The 24,969-nt window shown below is 45.5% G+C and overlaps 1 protein-coding gene across 1 annotated transcript in view; it reads left to right on the top strand.

Moving 5' to 3' along the window:
• The first annotated feature begins 502 nt into the window (after positions 1-502).
• Positions 503-24,969, top strand: part of podn (podocan) — a 44,479-nt gene continuing 20,012 nt past the window's right edge. Inside the window, exons 1-8 of the mRNA XM_039002783.1 lie at positions 503-735; positions 3,114-3,173; positions 3,497-3,865; positions 11,047-11,140; positions 14,493-14,557; positions 18,762-18,871; positions 21,033-21,189; positions 21,449-21,564. Coding sequence (XP_038858711.1) covers positions 3,581-3,865; positions 11,047-11,140; positions 14,493-14,557; positions 18,762-18,871; positions 21,033-21,189; positions 21,449-21,564 — 827 coding nt within the window. The 5' untranslated portion in view covers positions 503-735; positions 3,114-3,173; positions 3,497-3,580. The remainder of the gene's footprint in view (positions 736-3,113; positions 3,174-3,496; positions 3,866-11,046; positions 11,141-14,492; positions 14,558-18,761; positions 18,872-21,032; positions 21,190-21,448; positions 21,565-24,969) is intronic.

Genomic DNA, 24,969 nt, shown 5'->3' with positions numbered 1-24,969 from the left:
TGTGGATTACACGAGTTCTCTATAAATACTTGTTTTCTAATACTGATCAGTTTATAGGCTCATATTGGTTGCAATTTTTGTTCATCTTTAGTAAAGCGTTTATTTCTTTAATCTCAAGCACTGCAGTTGTTCGATGTGATATATTGAGAAAACAGGAGAAGATGTCTTCATTCTTCTACAATGTAGAAAATAGTAAGAATTAAGAAAAACCCTTGAATGAGTAGGTGTGTCCAAACTTTTGACTGATACTGCATATATACTGTATGTATTGTATATACATTTTCTTTCTTTCTTTCTTTCTTTCTTTCTTTCTTTCTTTCTTTCTTTCTTTCTTTCTACAGAACAAAACTAATTGCAACATGAAATGTTTTCATTACCATATAGGGATTGGTAAAAACATGTCTCAGACGACAAAAAAAAGAAAGCAAAGAATTCTGGGCTTTTGGCTGTACTTCAGCTCAGTTTCCTCTCCCACTCTCACTCTTACTGTTTTCCCTCTCTCTCTTCTCTCTTTCCTTCTCCCCTTCTTTCTCTGAACTTTCCCTCTCTCACTCCCACTCTCCTGTCACATCTGGTGGGGATCTGGATCTGAACTGACCAGGGCCGGCCCTGGGAGTGACTGTGTAGTTACTGTGGCTCCTCTCTATCCTGCTATGGGACTGTCTCTGGCTGGACTGGAAACCAGACTGCTTTGCCTCTGTCTCTGTCTCTGCTAACCTCCCTCTGTCAGAGAAGGTAAATAATGCATGTATACTGGAGATCTTCTGTAGTATTTGAGTATTTGAGTATGTATTTATGCATGCACCCTTGTTACTTTATACGTTAGGCTCTTGTTAGATAATGCTACGGTGGAATATGATTGTCAGTTCCATAGTCACTCTTTCATGGCACTTTGAACATGTGGACCAGAGCTTTAAATAGATTCTCTGTATATAGATGTAAGATCTTAATTTGATCACCCTGTTGCAGGAAATCTGCAATGGTGCAATTTTAAACGTATAGCATATTTGAGGTTTAAAAAGGTTTCTGAAGTTTGTTATATCTACTTTGAAATTTCAGACTTGATTTTCCCTAATGAAAAATGTATCAACCCATACAAAAATGTCCATTAATTATAATCCACATAATAATTCACATTTCCTGTTGCTGCAGAATGATTTTCCTGCTGTAGCAAACTGGCTCAAGTTATATGGCTCTCATGTGGACCGAGTCTAATGTTCCAAATGCATTATGGGCTGACTGTATGAATTGATAATGTGCCACCAATCATATAGCATTATAGTAGTGAATGACTGGACTGTTTACGGACTGAGTGGCAGAGTGCCAACCATTATCTTAGCGAATAATAGTAAACTGTGCAAGTGCACAGCTGTCCAGATGTGTATGAGCTTTTACAGACTATCACGTAAAACTTATAAAAAGATTATATAGCTGAGATTTTAATTTCTCAGCTTTCGAGTCATTGATTCAATGTTCTTGTGTTTTTGAGCGCGTGAACTAATCATTTAGGTTGGTGTGAGAATGTGATCAGTCTGTTTATGAGTACCATAGTGCATGTGGGGTTTAATGGATTCCTGCTATATGCGTTGTGCATTTGTTATTGCCAGAGTCGGTGGTATGTGTGCACATATGTGTGTGGGGGATACAGCACTATACTCAGGGTCACATGTTTTTCTCATCTGACGTGAACATAGACACTTGGCTGGTGTTTAGACACACTGTGATTCCCCTGGTTCTGATACAGCACTATACTCAGGTCACGCACGCACGCACGCACGCACGCACGCACGCACGCACGCACTCACTCCACTCACGCACGCACGCACGCACGCACGCACGCACGCACGCACGCACGCACGCACGCACGCACGCACGCACGCACGCACGCACGCACGCACGCACGCACGCACGCACGCACGCACGCACGCACGCACGCACGCACGCACGCACGCACGCACGCACGCACGCACGCACGCACGCACTCACTCACTCACTCACTCACTCACTCACTCACTCACTCACTCACTCACTCACTCACTCACTCACTCACTCACTCACTCACTCACTCACTCACTCACTCACTCACTCACTCACTCACTCCACTCACTCACTCACTCACTCACTCACTCACTCACTCACTCACTCACTCACTCACTCACTCACTCACTCACTCACTCACTCACTCACTCACACACACACACACACACACACACACACACACACACACACACACACACACACACACACACACACACACACACACACACACACACACACACACACACACACACACACACACACTCACTCACTCACTCACTCACTCACTCACTCACTCACTCACTCACTCACTCACTCACTCACTCACTCACTCACTCACTCACTCACTCACTCACTCACTCACTCACTCACTCACTCACTCACTCACTCACTCACTCACACACACACACACACACACACACACACACACACACACACACACACACACACACACACACACACACACAGAGAGAGAGGTGAAGTAGTAGTGTCTCTCCAGTCCCTCAGCGGGATTGGAAAGACTGGTGCTATGCGCTCTCTGGTAGATGAATGGTTTTTAAAGGTTAGCCAGGAGAGCAGAGTGCCTGTTTGGAACATGTCTATCAGCACAAGAGAAGGCAACTTAACTACACTGCAGCGCTCTTTTCTGACTGACCGTAGTACACTGTACCAAAGCACTGATCTCAATGGAAGCCTACTTTCTGCCTTCTGGGAGAAGAATAGCAGCACCGCAATGTCTTTATTGTAAAATAAACAACATCAGACTTTGTGTATATTTCACTCAACTATATGGAAAATAGTCAACCTGAATTGGACAAGACATTTTTATAAAAGAGAACATGGATGCTGGGTGCTGTAGGTCAAACCATAAAATCAACACAAGGTATGAGAGAACAGATTTGAAAAATAAGCCAAACAGGAACAGAATGTCTAACAATCCTCAACAAAAAAGCAGGCGGTTTGTTGTCCTATCAGTCCTTGCAGGTGGTCAGGGGGTGGCCAGCCCTGCTCAGCACTCCAGGGTTGGTTGTTGGGGCAGTGGAACTAAAATTGAAGATGTTTTTTTATTGTCACAGATAATACAGGTCGTGTCCTCCTTCGCCTAACCACCCCGGGAGCCCTGCTGTTCTGACAATGTGAGCAACATGAGCTACCTTCATCCTTTTATGTTTTATCTCCTGTCAACATATAATTTGGCTATGCAGGACCATTGCTCTATTTGCTCAGTATGAAAATGTATGCACTCACTACTGTAAGTTGCTCTGGATAAAAGCTTCTGCTAAATGACTAAAATGTAAATGTAAGCATTTATTTTCTGTTGAAAACCTCTATAAAGGCAACATAAAAAATGTGTCCCTCTTATTAATTGTGATATGTTATCTATGGGCACTGATTACACAATATCTACTTAATTTAGCCATGCTTTGATGTAATACACTGTTATTAAACTGTTTTCCAGACCTATCTGACCATCGGTGGTACAGGGCAGCTCAGGTAGGTCAGGTAGCTGAAGAAGTGAGACGACCAGGCACCACCAGCAGACATGGCCAGGACATCTCTGCTGCAGGGCCTGACTATGTTGCTCCTAGCCTGGGCTCTGGTGCACTGCCAAGCCCCTCTGGAGCCCCAGGAGGAAGAGGAAGAGGACGATCCCATGGAGGAGACAGAGATAGAGACCTTCCTGGTACCGGTCGTGGCGAAGGTGGAGCCGGTGGTGTGTCCTGGCGAGTGTAGCTGTACAGAGGAGGGAGCGGTGGACTGTGCTGGGGTTGACCTCATGGACTTTCCTAGTGAGCTGTCTGAGAGCACGCGCATTCTCTCACTGCAGGTGGGTCATACACACCCAACATCCACATTCTCTTCCTACAGTTGGGTAATCACACATCCATTAGACCGGGGGGGGGGGGGGGGGGGTTAACATACGGCCTGCCAGCTCGATCCAGTCTGTGAGGGGGTCCAATCCGCCGCTCGGGTGGTTTGAGTAAAACTAAACACATTGTTGTTGTTTTTGGGGGGGGGGGGGGGGGGGGGGGGGGGGGGGGCTTGGAAACAAACCATACAGTACCAGTCAAAAGTTTGGACACACTTACTCATTCCAGGATTTTTCTTTATGTTTACTATTTTCTATGAAATAACACATATAGAATCATTTAGTAACCAAAAATGTGTAAATATATTTTATATTTGAGATTCTTCAAAGTAGCCACCCTTTGCCTTGATGACAGCTTTGCACACTCTTGGCAATCTCTCAACCAGCTTCATGAGGTAATCACCTGGAATGCATTTCAATTAACAGGTGTGCCTTGTTAAAAGTTATATTGTGGAATTTCTTTCCTTCTTAATGTGTGTGAGCCTATCAGTTGTGTTGTGACAAGATAGAGGTGGTATACAGAAGAGACCCCTATGTGGTAAAAGACCAAGTCCATAGTAAATTAAAATGGGGCCGGAGCAGAAGGCAGACGTTTTACATGCCCCCAACCGATTGTGTTATTTGTTTGTTTATCTGCGTTGTTTGTGACTTATTTTTTACTAATTTTGTAAATAATGATGCCGCTACCGTCTCTTATGACTGAAAATAACTTCTAGACATCAGGACTGCAATTACTCACCATGGACTAGCAGAATCCTTTTTCTTCTTTCACGACTCTGACGAGCCCAAGGCGGAGGATATACGGTTCCCTCGGGAACAGGCCCCGAGCTCCGTGATCTGCATGAAGAGGAGGCTGAGAAAGAGAGGCCAGAGAGCGGGCTGCCTGCTGAGAAGTTGAAGGCGATCGAATAAACCCCCACTTCCCTCAGTTCTGCTAGCAAATGTGCAATCTTTGGACAATAAAATCGACGAGTTACGGTTAAGATTAAACTACCAACGGGACATTAAAAACTGTAACATCTTATGCTTCACGGAGTCGTGGCTGAACGACGACAACATCAATGTACATCTGGCTGGTTATACGATGTACCGGCAGGATAGAACAGCAGCTTCTGGTAAGACAAGGGGCGGCGGTCTATGTATTTTTGTAAACAACAGCTGGTGCACGATATCTAAGGAAGTCTCGTGCTATTACTCGCCTGAGGTTGAGTTTCTTATGATAAGCTGTAGACCACACTACCTACCTAGAGAGTTTTCATCTGTATTCTTTGTAGCTGTTTACATACCACCACAGTCAGAGGCTGGCACTAAGACAGCATTGAATGAGCTGTATTCCGCCATAAGCAAACAAGAAAACGCTCACCCAGAGTCGGCGCTCCTATTAGCCGGGGACTTTAATGCAGGGAAACTTAAATCAGTTTTAACAAATTTTAAATGTGCTACCAGATGGAAAAGAACTCTGGACCACCTATACTCCACACACAGAGACGCATACAAAGCTCTCCCTCACCCTCCATTTGGCAAATCTGACCATAATTCCATCCTCCTGATTCCTGCTTACAAGCAAAAATGTACAGGACTAAGATCTAGTCGTACTACACCGGCTCTGAGGCTCATCGGATGTAGCAGGGCCTGCAAACCGTAACAGACTACAAAGGGAAACACAGCCGAGAACTGCCCAGTGACACAAGCCTAAAAGATGAGCTGAACTACTTCTATGCTTACTTCGAGGCAAATAACACTGAAACATGCATGAGATCACCAGCTGTACCGGAAGACTGTGTGATCACGCTCTCTATAGCCGATGTGAGTAAGACCTTTAGACAGGTCAACATTCACAAGGCCGCAGGGCCAGACGGATTACCAGGACGTGTACTGCGAGCATGCGCTGACCAACTAGCAAGTGTCTTCACTGACATTTTCAACCTCGTCCTGTCTGAGTCTATAATACCAACATGTTTCAAGCAGACCACCATAGTGCCTGTGCCCAAGAACACTAAAGTAACCTGCCTAAATGATTACCGACCTGTAGCACTCACGTCTGTAACCATGAAGTGCTTTGAAAGACTGGTCTTGGCTCACATCGACACCATAATCCCAGACCCACTCCAATTTGCATACCACCCCAAAAGATCCACAGATGATGCAGTCTGTATTGCAGACTCCTGAACATCTAGTCAAATGGCCAACCAGACTATTTGCATTCCCCCCTCCCCCCTTCCCCTCTCCACACCACTGCCACTCTCTGTTGTCATCTATGCATAGTCACTTTAATTAACTCTACCTGCATGTACATACTACCTCAACTAACATGTGCCCCTGCACATTGACTCTGTACCGGCACCCACCTACAGTCAGTCCATCATTACTTTAAAACACGAAGGTCAGTCAATCCGGAAAATGTCAAGAACTTTGAAAGTTTCAAGTGCGATCTCAAAAACCATTAAGCACTATGATGAAAATGGCTGTCATGACCGCCACAGGAAAGGAAGACCCAGAGTTACATCTGCTGCACCGTATACGTTCATTAGAGTTAACTGCACCTCAGATTGCAGCCCAAATAAATGCTTCACAGAGTTCAAGTAACAGACACATCTCAACATCAACTGTTCAGAGGAGACTGCGGGAATCAAGCCTTCATGGTCGAATTGCAGCAAATAAACCACTACTAAAGGACACCAATAAGAAGAAGAGACTTGCTTGGGCCAAGAAACAAGTGCAATGGATATTAGACCGGTGGAAATCTGTTCTTTTGTCCTTTGGTAAGACACAGAGTAGGTGAACGGATGATCTCCGCATGTGTGGTTCCCACCATGAAGCATGGAGGAGGTGTGATGATGTGGGGGTGCTTTGCTGGTGACACTGTCAGTGATTTATTTAGAATTCAAGGCACACTTAATCAGCATGGCTAACACAGCATTCTGCAGTGATACGCTATCCCATCTGGTTTGCGCTTAGTGGGACTGTCATTAGTTTTTCAACAGGACAGTGACCCAAAACAAACCTCCAGGCTGTGTAAGGGCTATTTGACCAAGAAGGAGAGTGATGGAGTGCTGCATCAGATGACCTGGCCTCCACAATCACCCGACCTCAACACAATTGAGATGGTTTGAGATGAGTTGGACCGCAGACTGAAGGAAAAGCAGCCAACAAGTGCTCAGCATATGTGGGAACTCCATCAAGACTGTTTGAAAAGCATTCCTCATGAAGCTGGTTGAGAGAATGCCAAGAGTGTGCAAAGCTGTCATCAAGGCAACGGATGGCTACGTTGAAAAATCTCAAACATAAAATATATTTTGATTTGTTCAACACTTTTTTGGTTACTACATGATTTCATATGTGTTATTCTTACTTTCATAGTAAGAATTAAGAAAAACCCTTGACTGAGTAGGTGTGTCCAAACTTTTGACTGATACTGTATATATACTGTATGTATTGTATATACATTTTCTTTCTTTCTTTCTTTCTTTCTTTCTTTCTTTCTTTCTTTCTTTCTTTCTTTCTTTCTTTCTTTCTTTCTACAGAAGAAAACTAATTGCAACATGAAATGTTTTCTAAAATACATTTTGGTTTGATGAATACTTTTTTGGTTACTACATGATTCCATATGTGTTATTTCATAGTTTGATGTCTTCACCATTATTTTACAGTGTAGAAAATAGTAAAAAAATAAAGAAAAACCTTTGAATGAGTAGGTGTATCCAAACTTTTGACTGGTACTGTACTTTAAAATTATTAAAACTAAATTGAAACTGTATAGAAATGATAATGGACCTGTATTCATACAGTTTCTTGACTGTGTCCAGCTCATTAATAATCATCCAGATGAAAGCTAGATAGTCAGGGAGCATCGAAAAATCCAAAAACGATGGATAGAGGACTATTTTTTGAAAATTGTGATGGCAAGGAAATATAACACATTTTCAGTGAGGCCCTCCGGACTTTGTTGAAGATTGTGACTCCCGGGCGAAATGTGTTTGACACCCCTGCATTAGTCACATATCAGTCAGTTAGCACTAGTGAATTGAACATTGACAGACACACCCAATGTCTGATAGATCTTACCACAAGTGGGTCACACACTGTAACGGTCGTCTTGTGGTGAATGAGCGGACCAAGGCGCAGCGGGTGATGAATACATAATGAATTTATTAAATGAAAGACGAAACACGAAGTACACTTGAATTGATTACAAAATAACAAACGACGTAGACTGACCTGAACAATAGAACTTACATATAGACGAAGAACGCATGAAACAGGAACAGACTACCTAAAACGAACGAACAAACGAAACAGTCCCGTGTGGTATACACAGACACAGGAACATAGAATTCCCACCCAGCTCACGTCCTGACCAACACTAAACAAGCAAAACACATAAGAACTCTGGTCAGGACGTTACAGTACCCCCCTCCTGAGGTGCGGACTCCGAACGCACCCCTAAAACTCAAGAGGAGGGTCTGGGTGGGCATCTGTCCGCGGTGGCGGCTCCGGCGGTGGACGAGGACACCACTCCACCACTGTCTTTGTCCCCCTCCTTAGCGTCCTTTGAGTGGCGACCCTCGCCCCCGACCTTGGCCTAGGAATCCTCCCCAAGGCCCCCACATGATTAAGGAGATAGCTCAGGACAGAGAGGTAGCTCAGGACAGAGAGGTAGCTCAGGACAGAGAGGTAGCTCAGGACAGAGAGGTAGCTCAGGACAGAGGGGCAACTCCGGACAGAGAGGCAGCTCCGGACTAGTGGCAGCTCCGGACTGAGTGGCAGCTCCGGACTGAGTGGCAGCTCCGGACTGAGTGGCAGCTCCGGACTGAGTGGCAGCTCCGGACTGTAGGGCAGCTCCGGACTGTAGGGCAGCTCCGGACTGTAGGGCAGCTCCGGACTGTAGGGCAGCTCATGACTGTAGGGCAGCTCATGACTGTAGGGCAGCTCATGACTGTAGGGCAGCTCATGACTGTAGGGCAGCTCATGACTGTAGGGCAGCTCATGACTGTAGGGCAGCTCATGACTGGAAGGCAGCTCATGACTGGAAGGCGGCTCTGGCAGCTCCTGACTGGCTGGCGGCTCTGGCAGCTCCTGACTGGCTGGCGGCTCTGGCAGCTCCTGACTGGCTGGCGGCTCTGGCAGCTCCTGACTGGCTGGCGGCTCTGGCAGCTCCTGACTGGCTGGCGGCTCTGGCAGCTCCTGACTGGCTGGCGGCTCTGGCAGCTCCTGACTGGCTGGCGGCTCTGGCAGCTCCTGACTGACGGACGGCTCTAGCGGCTCCTGACTGACGGACGGCTCTAATGGCTCGGGACAGACGGATGGCTCAGACGGCGCTGGGCAGACAGATGGCTCAGACGGCGCTGGGCAGACAGATGGCTCAGACGGCGCTGGGCAGACGGATGGCTCAGACGGCGCTGGGCAGACGGATGGCTCAGACGGCGCTGGGCAGACGGATGGCTCAGACGGCGCTGGGCAGACAGATGGCTCAGACGGCGCTGGGCAGACGGATGGCTCAGACGGCGCTGGGCAGACGAGCAGTGCAGGCAGCTCAGACGGCGCTGGGCAGACGAGCAGTGCAGGCGGCGTTGGGCAGACGGCCGACTCTGACCTGCTGAGGCGCACAGTAGGCCTGGTGCGTGGTGCCGGAACTGGTGGTACCGGACTGGAGACACGCACCTCAAGGCTAGTGCGGGGAGCAGGAACAGGGCACACTGGACTCTCAAAGCGGACTATAGGCCTGGTGCGTGGTGCCGGAACTGGTGGTACCGGACTGAGGGCACGCACCTCAAGGCCAGTGCGGGGAGAAGGAACAGTGCGTACAGGGCTCTGGAGACGCACAGGAGGCTTGGTGCGTGGTGCCGGAACTGGTGGTACCGGGCTGGAGACACGCACCATAGGGCTAGTGCGTGGAGGAGGAACAGGGCTCTGGAGACGCACAGGAAGCCTGGTGCGTGGTGTTGGCACTGGTGGTACTGGGCTGGGGCGGGAAGGTGGCGCCGGATATACCGGACCGTGCAGGCGTACTGGCTCCCTTGAGCACTGAGCCTGCCCAACCTTACCTGGTTGAATGCTCCCCGTAGCCCGTCCAGTGCGGGGAGGTGGAATAACCCGCACTGGGCTGTGTTGGCGAACCGGGGACACCATGCGTAAGGCTGGTGCCATGTACACCGGCCCGAGGAGACGTACTGGAGGCCAGATATGTAGAGCCGGCTTCATGGCACTTGGCTCAATGCTCAATCTAGCCCGCCCAGTGCGGGGAGGTGGAATAACCCGCACCGGGCTATGCACACGTACAGGAGACACCGTGCGCTCTTCCGCATAACACGGTGTCTGCCCGTACTCCCGCTCTCCACGGTAAGCATGGGAAGTGTGCGCAGGTTTCCTACCTGCCTTCGCCACACTCCCCTTTAGCCCCCCCCCAAGAAATTTTTGGGTGAGCCTCTCGGGCTTCCAGCCGCTCTGCCTTGCTAGCGCCTCATAATGCCGCCTCTCCGCTTTTGATGCCTCCAGCTCCGCTTTGGGGCGGCGACACTCCTCTGGCTCTGCCCAGGGTCCTTCTCCGTCTAAAATCTCCTCCCATGTCCATTCCTCCTTGTACCACTGCTGCTGTCGCTGCTGCCCGTTAACCCGCTGCTTGATCCTTCGTTGGTGGGTGATTCTGTAACGGTCGTCTTGTGGTGAATGAGCGGACCAAGGCGCAGCGGGTGATGAATACATAATGAATTTATTAAATGAAAGACGAAACACGAAGTACACTTGAATTGATTACAAAATAACAAACGACGTAGACTGACCTGAACAATAGAACTTACATATAGACGAAGAACGCATGAAACAGGAACAGACTACCTAAAACGAACGAACAAACGAAACAGTCCCGTGTGGTATACACAGACACAGGAACATAGAATTCCCACCCAGCTCACGTCCTGACCAACACTAAACAAGCAAAACACATAAGAACTCTGGTCAGGACGTTACACACACACCTAAAACCTGATAGATCTTCCTTCATAGGACTGATGTAAGGTTTTAAGAGCATTAGTGAATGCTCTCCAGGGCGGGTCAATCAATAATGAATGAATGAATGAATGAGGCATTGCTGTTCTGCCAAATAATATTTGTGTCTCCTCTTTGCCTCCGCTTTGTCTTAGAACAACCGGATAGAAATATTAACTATTGAGGACCTGGCACGTCTGCAGCAACTGGAAACACTAAATCTGCAAAACAACCGTCTGACCACGCAAGGTAAGAACTAGACAGAGAGAGAGAGAGAGAGCAAGGTAAGAACTAGACAGAGAGAGAGAGAGAGCGCAAGGTAAGAACTAGACAGAGAGAGAGAGAGAGCAAAGTAAAAACTAGACAGAGAGAGAGAGAGAGCAAGGTAAGAACTAGACAGAGAGAGAGAGAGAGCAAGGTAAGAACTAGACAGAGAGAGAGAGAGCAAAGTAAAAACTAGACAGAGAGAGAGAGGGAGCAAGGTAAGAACTAGACAGAGAGAGAGAGAGAGCAAGGTAAGAACTAGACAGAGATGGGAGAGAGAGAGCAAGGTAAGAACTAGACAGAGAGAGAGAGCAAGGTAAGAACTAGACAGAGAGAGAGAGAGAGAGAGAGAGCAAGGTAAGAACTAGACAGAGAGAGAGAGAGAGCAAAGTAAGAACTAGACATTGAGAGAGAGAGAGAGCAAGGTAAGAACTAGACAGAGAGAGAGAGAGAGAGCAAGGTAAGAACTAGACAGAGAGAGAGAGAGAGCAAAGTAAAAACTAGACAGAGCCGGGAGAGAGAGAGCAAGGTAAAAACTAGACAGAGAGCAAGGTAAAACTAGACAGAGATGGGAGAGAGAGAGCAAGGTAAAACTAGACAGAGATGGGAGAGAGAGAGCAAGGTGAAAACTAGACAGAGAGCAAGGTAAAACTAGACAGAGATGGGCGAGAGAGAGCCAGGTGAAAACTAGACAGAGAGCAAGGTAAAACTAGACAGAGATGGGAGAGAGAGAGCAAGGTAAAACTAGACAGAGATGGGCGAGAGAGAGCAAGGTGAAAACTAGACAGAGAGCAAGGTAAAACTAGACAGAGATGGGAGAGAGAGAGCAAGGTAAAACTAGACAGAGATGGGAGAGAGAGAGCAAGGTAAAACTAGACAGAGCCGGGAGAGAGAGCGCAAGGTGAAAACTAAACAGAGCCGGGAGAGAGAGAGCAAGGTAAAACTAGACAGAGATGGGAGAGAGAGAGCAAGGTAAAACTAGACAGAGCCGGAAGAGAGAGTGCAAGGTAAAACTAGACAGAGATGGGAGAGAGAGAGCAAGGTAAAACTAGACAGAGCCGGGAGAGAGAGAGCAAGGTGAAAACTAAACAGAGCCGGGAGAGAGAGAGCAAGGTGAAAACTGAACAGAGCCAGGAGAGAGAGAGCAAGGTGAAAACTAGACAGAGCCGGGAGAGAGAGAGCAAGGTGAAAACTAGACAGAGCCGGGAGAGAGCAAGGTGAAAACTAAACAGAGCCGGGAGAGAGAGAGCAAGGTGAAAACTAGACAGAGCCGGGAGAGAGAGAGCAAGGTGAAAACTGAACAGAGCCGGGAGAGAGAGAGCAAGGTGAAAACTAAACAGAGCCGGGAGAGAGAGAGCAAGGTGAAAACTGAACAGAGCCGGGAGAGAGAGAGCAAGGTAAAACTAGACAGAGATGGGAGAGAGAGAGCAAGGTGAAAACTGAACAGAGCCGGGAGAGAGAGAGCAAGGTAAAACTAGACAGAGAGCAAGGTAAAACTAGACAGAGATGGGAGAGAGAGAGCAAGGTGAAAACTAGACAGAGAGCAAGGTAAAACTAGACAGAGATGGGAGAGAGAGAGCAAGGTAAAACTAGACAGAGCCGGGAGAGAGAGCAAGGTAAAAACTAGACAGAGAGCAAGGTAAAAACTAGACAGAGATGGGAGAGAGAGAGCAAGGTAAAACTAGACAGAGATGGGAGAGAGAGAGCAAGGTAAAAACTAGACAGAGGGGCCTCCCGGGTGGCGCAGTGGTCTAAGACACTGTGGCAGGCCGTGCGCATGCACGCTGACACGGTCTCCAGGTGTACGGTGTTTCCTCCGACACATTGGTGCGGCTGGCTTCAGGGTTAAGTATGCATTGTGTCAAATAAGCAGAGCGGCTTGGCTGGGTCGTGTTTCGGAGGATGCACGGCTCTCGACCTTCGTCTCTCCCGAGTCCGTACGGGAGTTGCAGCGATGTGACAAGACTGTAACTATCAATTGTATACCATGATATTGGCGAGAAAAAGGGGTAAAATAAATATTTTAAAAATAAATAGAGAGCAAGGTAAAGAGAGCAAGGTAAAACTAGACAGAGAGAGAGAGAGAGAGCAAGGTAAAAACTAGACAGAGAGAGAGAGAGAGCCCAAGGTAAAAACTAGACAGAGACAGAAATAGAGAGCAAGGTAAAAACTAGACAGAGACAGAAATAGAGAGCAAGGTAAAAACTAGACAGAGACAGAAATAGAGAGCAAGGTAAAAACTAGACAGAGACAGAAATAGAGAGCAAGGTAAGAACCTGAGAGAGCAAGGTAAGAACTAGGGAGAGAGAGAGAGAGCAAGGTAAGAACTAGGGAGAGAGAGAGAGAGCAAGGTAAAAACTAGACAGAGAGAGAGAGAGCAAGGTAAGAACTAGACAGAGAGAGAGAGAGAGCAAGGTAAGAACTAGACAGAGAGAGAGAGAGAGCAAGGTAAGAACTAGACAGAGAGAGAGAGAGAGAAAGGTAAGAACTAGACAGAGGAAGAGAGAGCAAGGTAAGAACTAGACAGAGAGAGAGAGAGCAAGGTAAGAACTAGACAGAGAGCAGACAGACAGACAGACAGACAGACAGACAGACAGACAGACAGACAGACAGACAGACAGACAGACAGACAGACAGACAGACAGACAGACAGACAGACAGACAGACAGACAGACAGACAGACAGACAGACAGACAGACAGACAGACAGACAGACAGACAGACAGACAGACATACAGACATACATACATACATACATACATTTAGTCTGAAAGTAGCCAAGGGAGACAGACAGACGTTAGTCTGACCATGCAAGATAAACTAGACACAGAGACTAAGAGAGAAAGAATCAAACAAAAAGAACAAATGAATGACATCACGGGACGGAGATCTGAAAGTAGCTAGTGGAGATACAGACAGACAGACATTATGTATGGTTGGACATTTTTTATTTGTTGACAACAAACTGTGAGAACTATGTTTGTGTCTATTATTATTGTCTTGTTCTTTCTGTCTTTCTCTGTCTGGGTCCATGTGGAATTGCAGCCTCTGGCAGACTGTCGGTTTACAGACGGCTCCAGTTCTTCTAGATCCACCCCATTTATAATATATGCTTAGCTGGAATTATGATTAACATATGTGTGTTATTTTCTCTTATTTGCTGTCCAGCTTTTTTTCACTTAAGTAAAGCAGTACGATCTTTATCTTCTGTGTTGTATATGCTTTTAGGCATGGGTTGAAGGCTGAATAACATATTCTATATTCATGTTCCATTTAGTTTGTGTGTGTGTTTATGTGTGTGTGTTTATGTGTGTGTGTGCATGTGCGTGTGTTTTCAGGCCTTGAAGATGAAGGGTTTACAGTGCTGGAACAGCTGACCTACTTGTACTTGGCCAATAACAAGGTGCGTCATTATAAACACAGTCGTAAACACAGACCTTGAGCCTTCAGAAAAAACAAATCACTATTCTTCCCTCACTGTTACAGAACTTGAATCTGGTTCATTTGGGCCTATGTAAACATTCTTCAGTTCGTTTTCACGGTCACACTTTATTTGGATAGTCCGGATTTCCCATCTGTAGATGCTCTACAGATGGTCATACTATCAACAAATGATCTGTTGATAAGTAACTGCTTGCAAAGTTTATGGTTAGGGTTAGGTTTAGAATAAGGGTTAGGGTAAAGGTAAAGACTGGGGCTAGGGTTAAGATTAGGATAAGAGTTAGGGTTAGGATTATGATAAGGGTTAGGATTAGGATAAGGGTTAGGGTTATGATAAGGATTAGGATAAGGGTTAGGGTTAGGATTAGTAGATAGTCTTTAGAGCATCTACAGATGAACTATCCAATTAAGGTGTTACCGTTTTCACATGTGGTAATCATTCATACATAATCAGAACTCCCAGGAGAGAGAAGCACACAGTATAGTGTGCTGTGCTCATTAAAAGTGCTGCTAGGGTCACCATGGAGCTCTCTGAAACCATCTTCACACCTCTACTTGGTTCTATTCCTATAGGAATCATAACAAGAAAAAAACTGTTTTAAAGTTGTATTTTGAGCAATCCAAAGCATACTGAGTGAGCTTGGATGGTCTCCAGGTTGAGTCCGACATCCACAAGAATTCAGCAATACAAATATGTAATGACTCAGGCTAGAGCCATAACACAATATCTCCCTCCAAAGAGTAATTGCTTTCTGAACAAAACCGCAAAATAACCAAATGGCTGAAATACCCGTTAAAAAATGCTTTTGTTGGTTCTAGAATTAACATTTTCCTTTCCATTCCATACTTGGATCTTCCACCCTGGATCTTCCACCCTGGATCTTCTATTCTTAGTGTGTCAAAGTATAATTCTGTGTGAAATGTCTAATATATTATTTTATGTTGTGATGCTGTATGTTTGCCAGCAGTGCTGCTGTTGCCAGCAGGAAAGGTGGCAGACAGTCAACCAGGCAATATCCATTCTCTTCTCACCCAGTGTGTGCCAGCTTATGGTTGTAATCACTTCCAGTGTATCTATGCCAGCTGGTTAGATCTAAAATGTCGCTGTGGCATACAGTCGTTTTTGACTGTGCGAGAGAGGGGTGAGGGAGAGAGAGAGTGAGGGGGAGAGGGAGAGAGAGAGTGAGGGGGAGAGGGAGAGGGAGGGAGAGAGAGAGCGAGAAAGTGCGAGGTAGGGAGAGAATGGGAGAGGGGGAGGTGGAGAGATAGAGAAAGGGAGAGAAACAGAAAGAAAGGGGGATTTTAAAGTGCTCACTTAGCCTAAAAGAAACCCATGTTACTTTAATCCATAAAAGCATGTTGAAAAGGGAGCAGATATAAAGCCATGTAACACTAACGTTAAGCTTGCTACTACTGTAGCAGTTACTCCTATTTCTGTATACTCTCTCTGTTACTACGTCTGTAATACTTTATATAATATTCAGAGGACTGACTGAAAGGAGTTTTGCATATACCCTGTTTTAGATGAGGGAAGAGTAAGGCCTGCCATAGTCATACAGTGCATTCGGAAAGTATTCAGAACCCTCCACATTTTGTTACATTATTTTAAATTGATTAAATAATTCCCCCCCTCATCAATCTACACACAATACCCCATTATGACAAAGCAAAAACAGGTTTTATTTTTTGTTGTTGCACATTTATATATATAAAAAAATATATGTATTACATTTACATAAGTATTCACTCTTTACTCAGTACTTTGTTGAAGCACCTTTGGCAGCGATTACAGCCTCGAGTCTTCTTGCGTATGACGCTACAAGCTTGGCACACCTGTATTCGGGGAGTTTCCCCCATTCTTTTCTGCAGATCCTCTCAAGCTCTGTCAAGTTGGATGGGGAGTGTCGCTGCACAGCTATTTTCAAGTTTTTCCAAAGATGTTCGATTGGGTTCAAGTCTGGACTCTGTATGGGTTTTCATCAAGGATCTCTCTGTACTTTGCTCCGTTCATCTTTCCCTCGATCCCGACTAGTCTCCCAGTCCTTGCCGCTGAAAAACATCCCCACAGCATGATGCTGCCACTACCATGCTGCCAGGTTTCTTCCAGACGTGACGCTTGGCATTCAGGCCAAAGAGTTCAATCTTGGTTTCATCAGACCAGAGAATCTTGTTTCTCATGGTCTGAGAGTCTTTAGGTGCCTTTTGGCAAACTCCAAGCGGGCTGTCATGTGCCTTTTACTGAGGAGTGGTTTCTGTCTGGCCACTCTATCATAAAGGCCTGATTGGTGGAGTGCTGCAGAGATGGTTGTCTTTCTGGAAGGTTCTCCCATCTCCACAGAGGAACACTGGAGCTTTGTCAGAGTGACCATCGGGTTCTTGGTCACCTCCCTGACCAAGGCCCTTCTCCCCGTATTGCTCAGTTTGGCCGGGCAGCCAGCTCTAGGAAGAGTCTTGGTGGTTCCAAACTTCTTCCATTTAAGAATGACGGCGGCCACTGTGTTCTTGGGGACCTTCAATGCTGCAGAAATGTTTTGATACCCTTCCCCAGATCTGTGCCTCAACACAATCCTGACTTGGAGCTCTACGGACAGTTCCTTCAACCTAATTACTTGTTTTTTTACTCTGACATGCACTGTCAACTGTGGGACCTTATATAGACACGTGTGTGCCTTTCCAAATCATGTCCAATCAATTGCATTTACCACAGTTGGACTCCAGTCAAGTTGTAGAAACATCTCAAGGATGATAAATGGAATCCGGATGCACCTGAGGTCAATTTCGAGGCTCATAGCGAAGGGTCTCATTAGTGCCCTGTTGGAAACAGGATGCATGTTTTGGAGTATTTTTATTCTGTACAGGCTTCCTTCTTTTCACTCTGTCAATTAGGTTGGTATTGTGGAGCAATTGCAATGTTGTTGATCCATCCTCAATTTTCTCCTATCTCAGCCATTAAACTCTGTAACTGTTTTAAAGTCACCATTGGCCTCATGGTGAAATCCCTGAACGTTTTTCTTTCCTCTCCGGCAACTGAGTTAGGAAGGACACCTGTATCTTTGTGGTGACTGGGTGTATTGATACACAATCCAAAGTGTAACTAATAACTTCACTATGATCCAAGGGATATTCAATGTTTGCTTTAAAAAAAATCCATCTACCAATAGGTGCATTAGAAAACCTGGTCTTTGTGGTTGAATCTGTGTTTGAAAGTCAATGCTCGACTGAGGGACCTTACACATAATTGTATGTGTGGTGTACAGAGATGAGGTAGTCATTTAAAAATCATGCTAAACACTGTTATTGCACACAGTGTAACGGCGGCCTTCCCTCTCTTCACTAGAAGAGGGGGTGAAACAGGGATCGGACCAACACGCAGCGTAGCCAGTGCTCAACATGTTTAATTAACAAAACTACTGTGAACACTAAACAAATACAAAATAACAAAAGTGGCAAACCGATACAGACCTATCTGGTGCAGACCACAAACACAGAGACAGGAAACAACCACCCACAATCCCCAACACAAAACAAGCCACCTATATATGATTCTCAATCAGGGACAACGATTGACAGCTGTCTCTGATTGAGAACCATATTAGGCTGGACACAGAAACAGACAAACTAGACACACAACATAGAATTCCCACCCAGCTCACGTCCTGACCAACACTAAACAAGCAAAACACATAAGAACTATGGTCAGGACGTGACACACAGAGTGAGTCCATGGAACTTATTATGTGACTTGTTAAGTGCATTCTTACTCCTGAACATATTTAGGCTTGCCATAACAAAGGGAAAACAAAGGGTTGAATACTTTCCAGCTTTACATTATTAATGAATTTGTAAAAATGTCAAAAACACAATTTCACTTTGACATTATGGGGTATTGTGTGTAGGCCAGTGACAAACCATCTCAATTTAATCAATTTTAAATTCTGGCTGGTACACAGCAAAATGTGGAAAAAGTCAAGTGGTGTGAATACTTTCTGAAGGAATGTAAATGAACCCTTACTGCCAGTGCATACTGCTCTTTAGTGGTCAGTACAACAGTAGAAAAGAAAGGAAGAGAGTAACATACCCCCCCCACCCCTCTCTCTCCCCCCACCTCTCTCTCTCCCCCTTCCTCTCTCTCTCTGTCTCTCTCTCCCTGTCTTTTTCCCTCCCAGCTCACCACAGCACCCAGACACCTGCCTCCCTCACTGGTCAGTGCTGATTTTGCCGCTAATTCACTCACAAAGATCTACCCGTACACATTTGGCCAGAAGCCAGGACTGAAGTAAGTGAGTGTGTCTGTCTGTGTGTGTGTGTGTGTGTGTGTGTGTGTGTGTGTGTGTGTGTGTGTGTGTGTGTGTGTGTGTGTGTGTGTGGGTAGGTTGGTGGGAGGTTTTGTGTAGGATGATTACATTCTCACAGTAGATTACATTACATTCTCACAGTAGAAAGGTCTTATTCAACTATTACAGACTACAAAGGGAAGCACAGCCGAGAGCTGCCCAGTGACACGAGCCTACCAGATGAGCTAAATTACTTCTATGCTCGCTTCGAGGCAAGTAACACTGAAACATGCATGAGAGCACCAGCTGTTCCGGACGACTGTGTGATCACGCTCTCCGCAGCCGATGTGAGTAAGACCTTTAAACAGGTCAACATTCACAAGGCCGCAGGGCCAGACGGATTACCAGGATGTGTACTCCGAGCATGCGCTGACCAACTGGCAAGTGTATTCACTGACATTTTCAACCTCTCCTTGTCTGAGTCTGTAATACCAACATGTTTCAAGCAGACCACCATAGTCCCTGTGCCCAAGAACCCTAAGGTAACCTGCCTAAATGACTACCGACCCGTAGCACTCACGTCTGTAGCCATGAAGTGCTTTGAAATGCTGGTCATGGGTCACATCAACAGCATTATCCCACTCCAATTTGCATACCGCCCCAACAGATCCACAGATGATGAAATCTCTATTGCACTCCACACTGCCCTTTCACACCTGGACAAAAGGAACACCTATGTGAGAATGCTATTCATTGACTATAGCTTAGCATTCAACACCATAGTGCCCTCAAAGCTCATCACTAAGCTAAGGACCCTGGGACTAAACACCTCCCTCTGCAACTGGATCCTGGAATTCCTGATGGGCCACCCCCAGATGGGAAGGGTAGGTAACAACACATCCGCCACACTGATCCTTAACACAGGGACTCCTCAGGGGTGCGTGCTCAGTCCCCTCCTGTACTCCCTGTTCATTCATGACTGCACGGCCAGGCATGACTCCAACACCATCATTAAGTTTGCTGATGAAACAACAGTGGTAGGCCTGATCATCAACAACGACGAGACAGCATATAGGGAGGTCAGAGACCTGGCCGTGTGGTGCCAGAACAACAACCTCTCCCTCAACATGATCAAGACTAAGGAGATGATTGTGGACTACAGGAAAAGGAGGACCGAGCACGCCACCATTCTCATCGACGGAGCTGTCGTGGAGCAGGTTGAGAGCTTCAAGTTCCTTGGTGTCCACATCACCAACAAACTAACATGGTCCAAGCACACCAAGACAGTCGTGAAGAGGGCACGACAAAACGTATTCCCCCCTCAGGAGACTAAAAAGATTTGGCAATGGTCCTCAGATCCTCAAAAGGTTATACAGCTGCACCATCGAGAGCATCCTGACTGGTTGCATCACTGCCTGGTATGACAACTGCTCGGCCTCCATCCGCAAGGCACTACAGAGAGTAGTGCGTACAGCCCAGTACATCACTGGAGCCAAGCTTCCTGCCATCCGGGACCTCTATACCAGACAGTGTCAGAGGAAGACCTTAAAAATTGTCAAAGACTCCAGCCACCGTAGTCATAGACTGTTCTCTCTGCTACTGCACGGCAAGCGGTACCGAAGCGCCAAGTCTAGGTCCAAGATGCTTCTAAACAGCTTCTAGCCCAAAGCCATAAGACTACTGAACATCTAAACAAATGGCTACCCCGGCTACTTGCATTGTCCCCCACCCCCTTTTACGCTGCTGCTACTCACTGTTGTTATCTATGCATAAGTCACTTTAATAACTCTGCCCACATGTATATATTACCTCAATTACCTCGACTAACCGGTGCCCCCGCACATTGACTCTGTACCGGTACCCCCTGTATATAGCTTCGCTATTGTTATTTTACTGCTCCCCATTCATTATTTGTTACTTTATTTCTTATTTTTTTAGGTACTTTTCTTAAAACTGCATTGTAGGTTAAGGGCTTGTAAGTAAGTATTTAACTGTACGGTCTACACCTGTTGTATTCGACGCATGTGACAAGTACAATTTGATTGGATGTTGCTATAGGTGTTATATTGTTATATTGCCTTTAATTACCTTGCTTCTTTCATAGCATAACAAATTTAACCACTAATATCATGCTTTCTCCCCTGTGTCCTAACTCCACCCCAGGTCAGTGTATCTCCATAACAACAAACTGACAGATGCAGGGCTACCAGAGAACATGTTTAACGGTTCTGACAGCCTGGAGGTTCTCATCATGTCCAGTAACTTCCTCCGCTACGTCCCTAGGAACCTGCCCTCTGCTCTCTACCGCCTACATCTAAAGGTACTGTAGGTACAGAGTACCTGACCTTAGACAATTAAGACGCGTCAGAACAGCACACTCCACATCCATACAGCCAAGCATTTGAGGCTCTTTCTCAATTTCCTCGATTCCTCATTTCCTCTCCTCCCGTCTTCTCCACACCTTCCACGTTAGTGGGAATTGAGGAGGGGGATTAAAGGAGAAGAGGAAACAAAAATATTGACAAAGTGTCTGTGATAATCATAAGTGATGATGATTGTGTGTCTTCTTGGTATAACAGAACAACATGCTGGAGAAGATCCCATCAGGGGCGTTTGACAGCCTGACCCAGCTCAGAGAGCTCTACCTACAGAACAACCTGCTTAGCAATGAAGGCATGGACAACGAGACCTTCAGGTACTGTAGTACCATTTACTGTCACTGTGTATGATACTCAGACTTACAGACAAACACAAAAACACAACAGAGGGCCATTAAGTCCACCTGAGCAAAGTCTTCTTCTACGATTCAATATATCCGAGGCCACCTATTACATTATTACTGATGGTATTGATGAAAAACAAAAACCCATAGACTTTACAACACACGCCAATGTAAAGCTGGGACAATGACACTGCAAAAGGAAACAGGCAGGGGCAATCATACTGTAATGAAACAGGCAGGGACATTGGTACTGTAATGAAACAGTCAGGGACAATGATTCTGTAATGAAACAGGCATGGACAAGGATTCTGTAATGAAACAGGGAGGGACAATGATACTGTAATGAAACAGGCAGGGACAATGATTCTGTAATGAAACAGGCATGGACAAGGATTCTGTAATGAAACAGGGAGGGACATTGGTACTGTAATGAAACAGGCAGGGACAATGATACTGTAATGAAACAGGCATGGACAAGGATTCTGTAATGAAACAGGGAGGGACAATGATACTGTAATGAAACAGGCAGGGACAATGATTCTGTAATGAAACAGGCATGGACAAGGATTCTGTAATGAAACAGGGAGGGACATTGGTACTGTAATGAAACAGGCAGGGACAATGATACTGTAATGAAACAGGCATGGACAAGGATTCTGTAATGAAACAGGGAGGGACAATGATACTGTAATGAAACAGGCAGGGACAATGATACTGTAATGAAACAGGCAGGGACAATGATACTGTAATGAAACAGGCAGGGACAATGATACTGTAATGAAACAGGGAGGGACATTGGTACTGTAATGAAACAGGCAGGGACAATCATACTGTAATGAAACAGGCAGGGACAATCATACTGTAATGAAACAGGCAGGGACAATCATACTGTAATGAAACAGGCAGGGACAATGATTCTGTAATGAAACAGGCATGGACAAGGATTCTGTAATGAAACAGGGAGGGACAATGATACTGTAATGAAACAGGCAGGGACAATGATACTGTAATGAAACAGGCAGGGACAATGATACTGTAATGAAACAGGCAGGGACAATGATACTGTAATGAAACAGGCAGGGACAATGATACTGTAATGAAACAGGCAGGGACAATGATACTGTAATGAAACAGGCAGGGACAATGATTCTGTAATGAAACAGGCAGGGACAATGATTCTGTAATGAAACAGGCAGGGACAATGATTCTGTAATGAAACAGGCAGGGACAATGATACTGTAATGAAACAGGCAGGGACAATGATTCTGTAATGTAACAGGCAGGGACAAGGATTCTGTAATGAAACAGGGAGGGACAATGATACTGTAATGAAACAGGCAGGGACAATGATTCTGTAATGAAACAGGCAGGGACAATGATACTGTAATGAAACAGGCAGGGACAATGATTATGTAATGAAACAGGCAGGGACAATGATACTGTAATGAAACAGGCAGGGACAATCATACTGTAATGAAACAGGCATGGACAAGGATTCTGTAATGAAACAGGGAGGGACATTGGTACTGTAATGAAACAGGCAGGGACAATGATACTGTAATGAAACAGGCAGGGACAATGATTATGTAATGAAACAGGCAGGGACAATGATTATGTAATGAAACAGGCAGGGACAATGATACTGTAATGAAACAGTCGGGGACAATGATACTGTAATGAAAGAGGCAGGGACAATGATTATGTAATGAAACAGGGAGGGACATTGGTACTGTAATGAAACAGGCAGGGACAATGAGTATGTAATGAAACAGGGAGGGACATTGGTACTGTAATGAAACAGGCAGGGACAATGATTATGTAATGAAACAGGCAGGGACAATGATTATGTAATGAAACAGGCAGGGACAATGATTATGTAATGAAACAGGGAGGGACATTGGTACTGTAATGAAACAGGCAGGGACAATGATTATGTAATGAAACAGGGAGGGACATTGGTACTGTAATGAAACAGGCAGGGACAATGATTATGTAATGAAACAGGGAGGGACATTGGTACTGTAATGAAACAGGCAGGGACAATGATACTGTAATGAAACAGGCAGGGACAATGATACTGTAATGAAACAGGCAGGGACAATCATACTGTAATGAAACAGGCATGGACAAGGATTCTGTAATGAAACAGGGAGGGACATTGGTACTGTAATGAAACAGGCAGGGACAATGATACTGTAATGAAACAGTCGGGGACAATGATACTGTAATGAAAGAGGCAGGTACAATGATACTGTAATGAAACAGGAAGGGACAATGATACTGTAATGAGACAGGGAGGGACAATGATACTGTAATGAGACAGGGAGGGACAATGATACTGTAATGAAACAGGGAGGGACAATGATACCATAATGAAAGAGGCAGGTACAATGATACTGTAATGAAACAGGGAGGGACAATGATACCATAATGAAAGAGGCAAGTACAATGATACTGTAATGAAACAGGAAGGGACAATGATACTGTAATGAAACAGGAAGGGACAATGATACTGTAATGAAACAGGAAGGGACAATGATTATGTAATGAAACAGGCAGGGACAATGATACCATAATGAAAGAGGCAGGTACAATGATACTGTAATGAAACAGGCAGGGACAATGATTATGTAATGAAACAGGCAGGGACAATGATTATGTAATGAAACAGGGAGGGACATTGGTACTGTAATGAAACAGGCAGGGACAATGATTATGTAATGAAACAGGGAGGGACATTGGTACTGTAATGAAACAGGCAGGGACAATGATTATGTAATGAAACAGGGAGGGACATTGGTACTGTAATGAAACAGGCAGGGACAATGATACTGTAATGAAACAGGCAGGGACAATGATTATGTAATGAAACAGGGAGGGACATTGGTACTGTAATGAAACAGGCAGGGACAATGATTATGTAATGAAACAGGGAGGGACATTGGTACTGTAATGAAACAGGCAGGGACAATGATTATGTAATGAAACAGGGAGGGACATTGGTACTGTAATGAAACAGGCAGGGACAATGATACTGTAATGAAACAGGCAGGGACAATGATACTGTAATGAAACAGGCAGGGACAATCATACTGTAATGAAACAGGCATGGACAAGGATTCTGTAATGAAACAGGGAGGGACATTGGTACTGTAATGAAACAGGCAGGGACAATGATACTGTAATGAAACAGTCGGGGACAATGATACTGTAATGAAAGAGGCAGGTACAATGATACTGTAATGAAACAGGAAGGGACAATGATACTGTAATGAGACAGGGAGGGACAATGATACTGTAATGAGACAGGGAGGGACAATGATACTGTAATGAAACAGGGAGGGACAATGATACCATAATGAAAGAGGCAGGTACAAT

This window comes from Salvelinus namaycush, chromosome 10 (genome assembly GCF_016432855.1).
Source record: "Salvelinus namaycush isolate Seneca chromosome 10, SaNama_1.0, whole genome shotgun sequence".
Lineage (NCBI taxonomy): Eukaryota > Metazoa > Chordata > Actinopteri > Salmoniformes > Salmonidae > Salvelinus > Salvelinus namaycush.
Note: the sequence above shows the minus strand (reverse complement) of the source record. Positions and strands in the feature narration are given on the sequence as shown.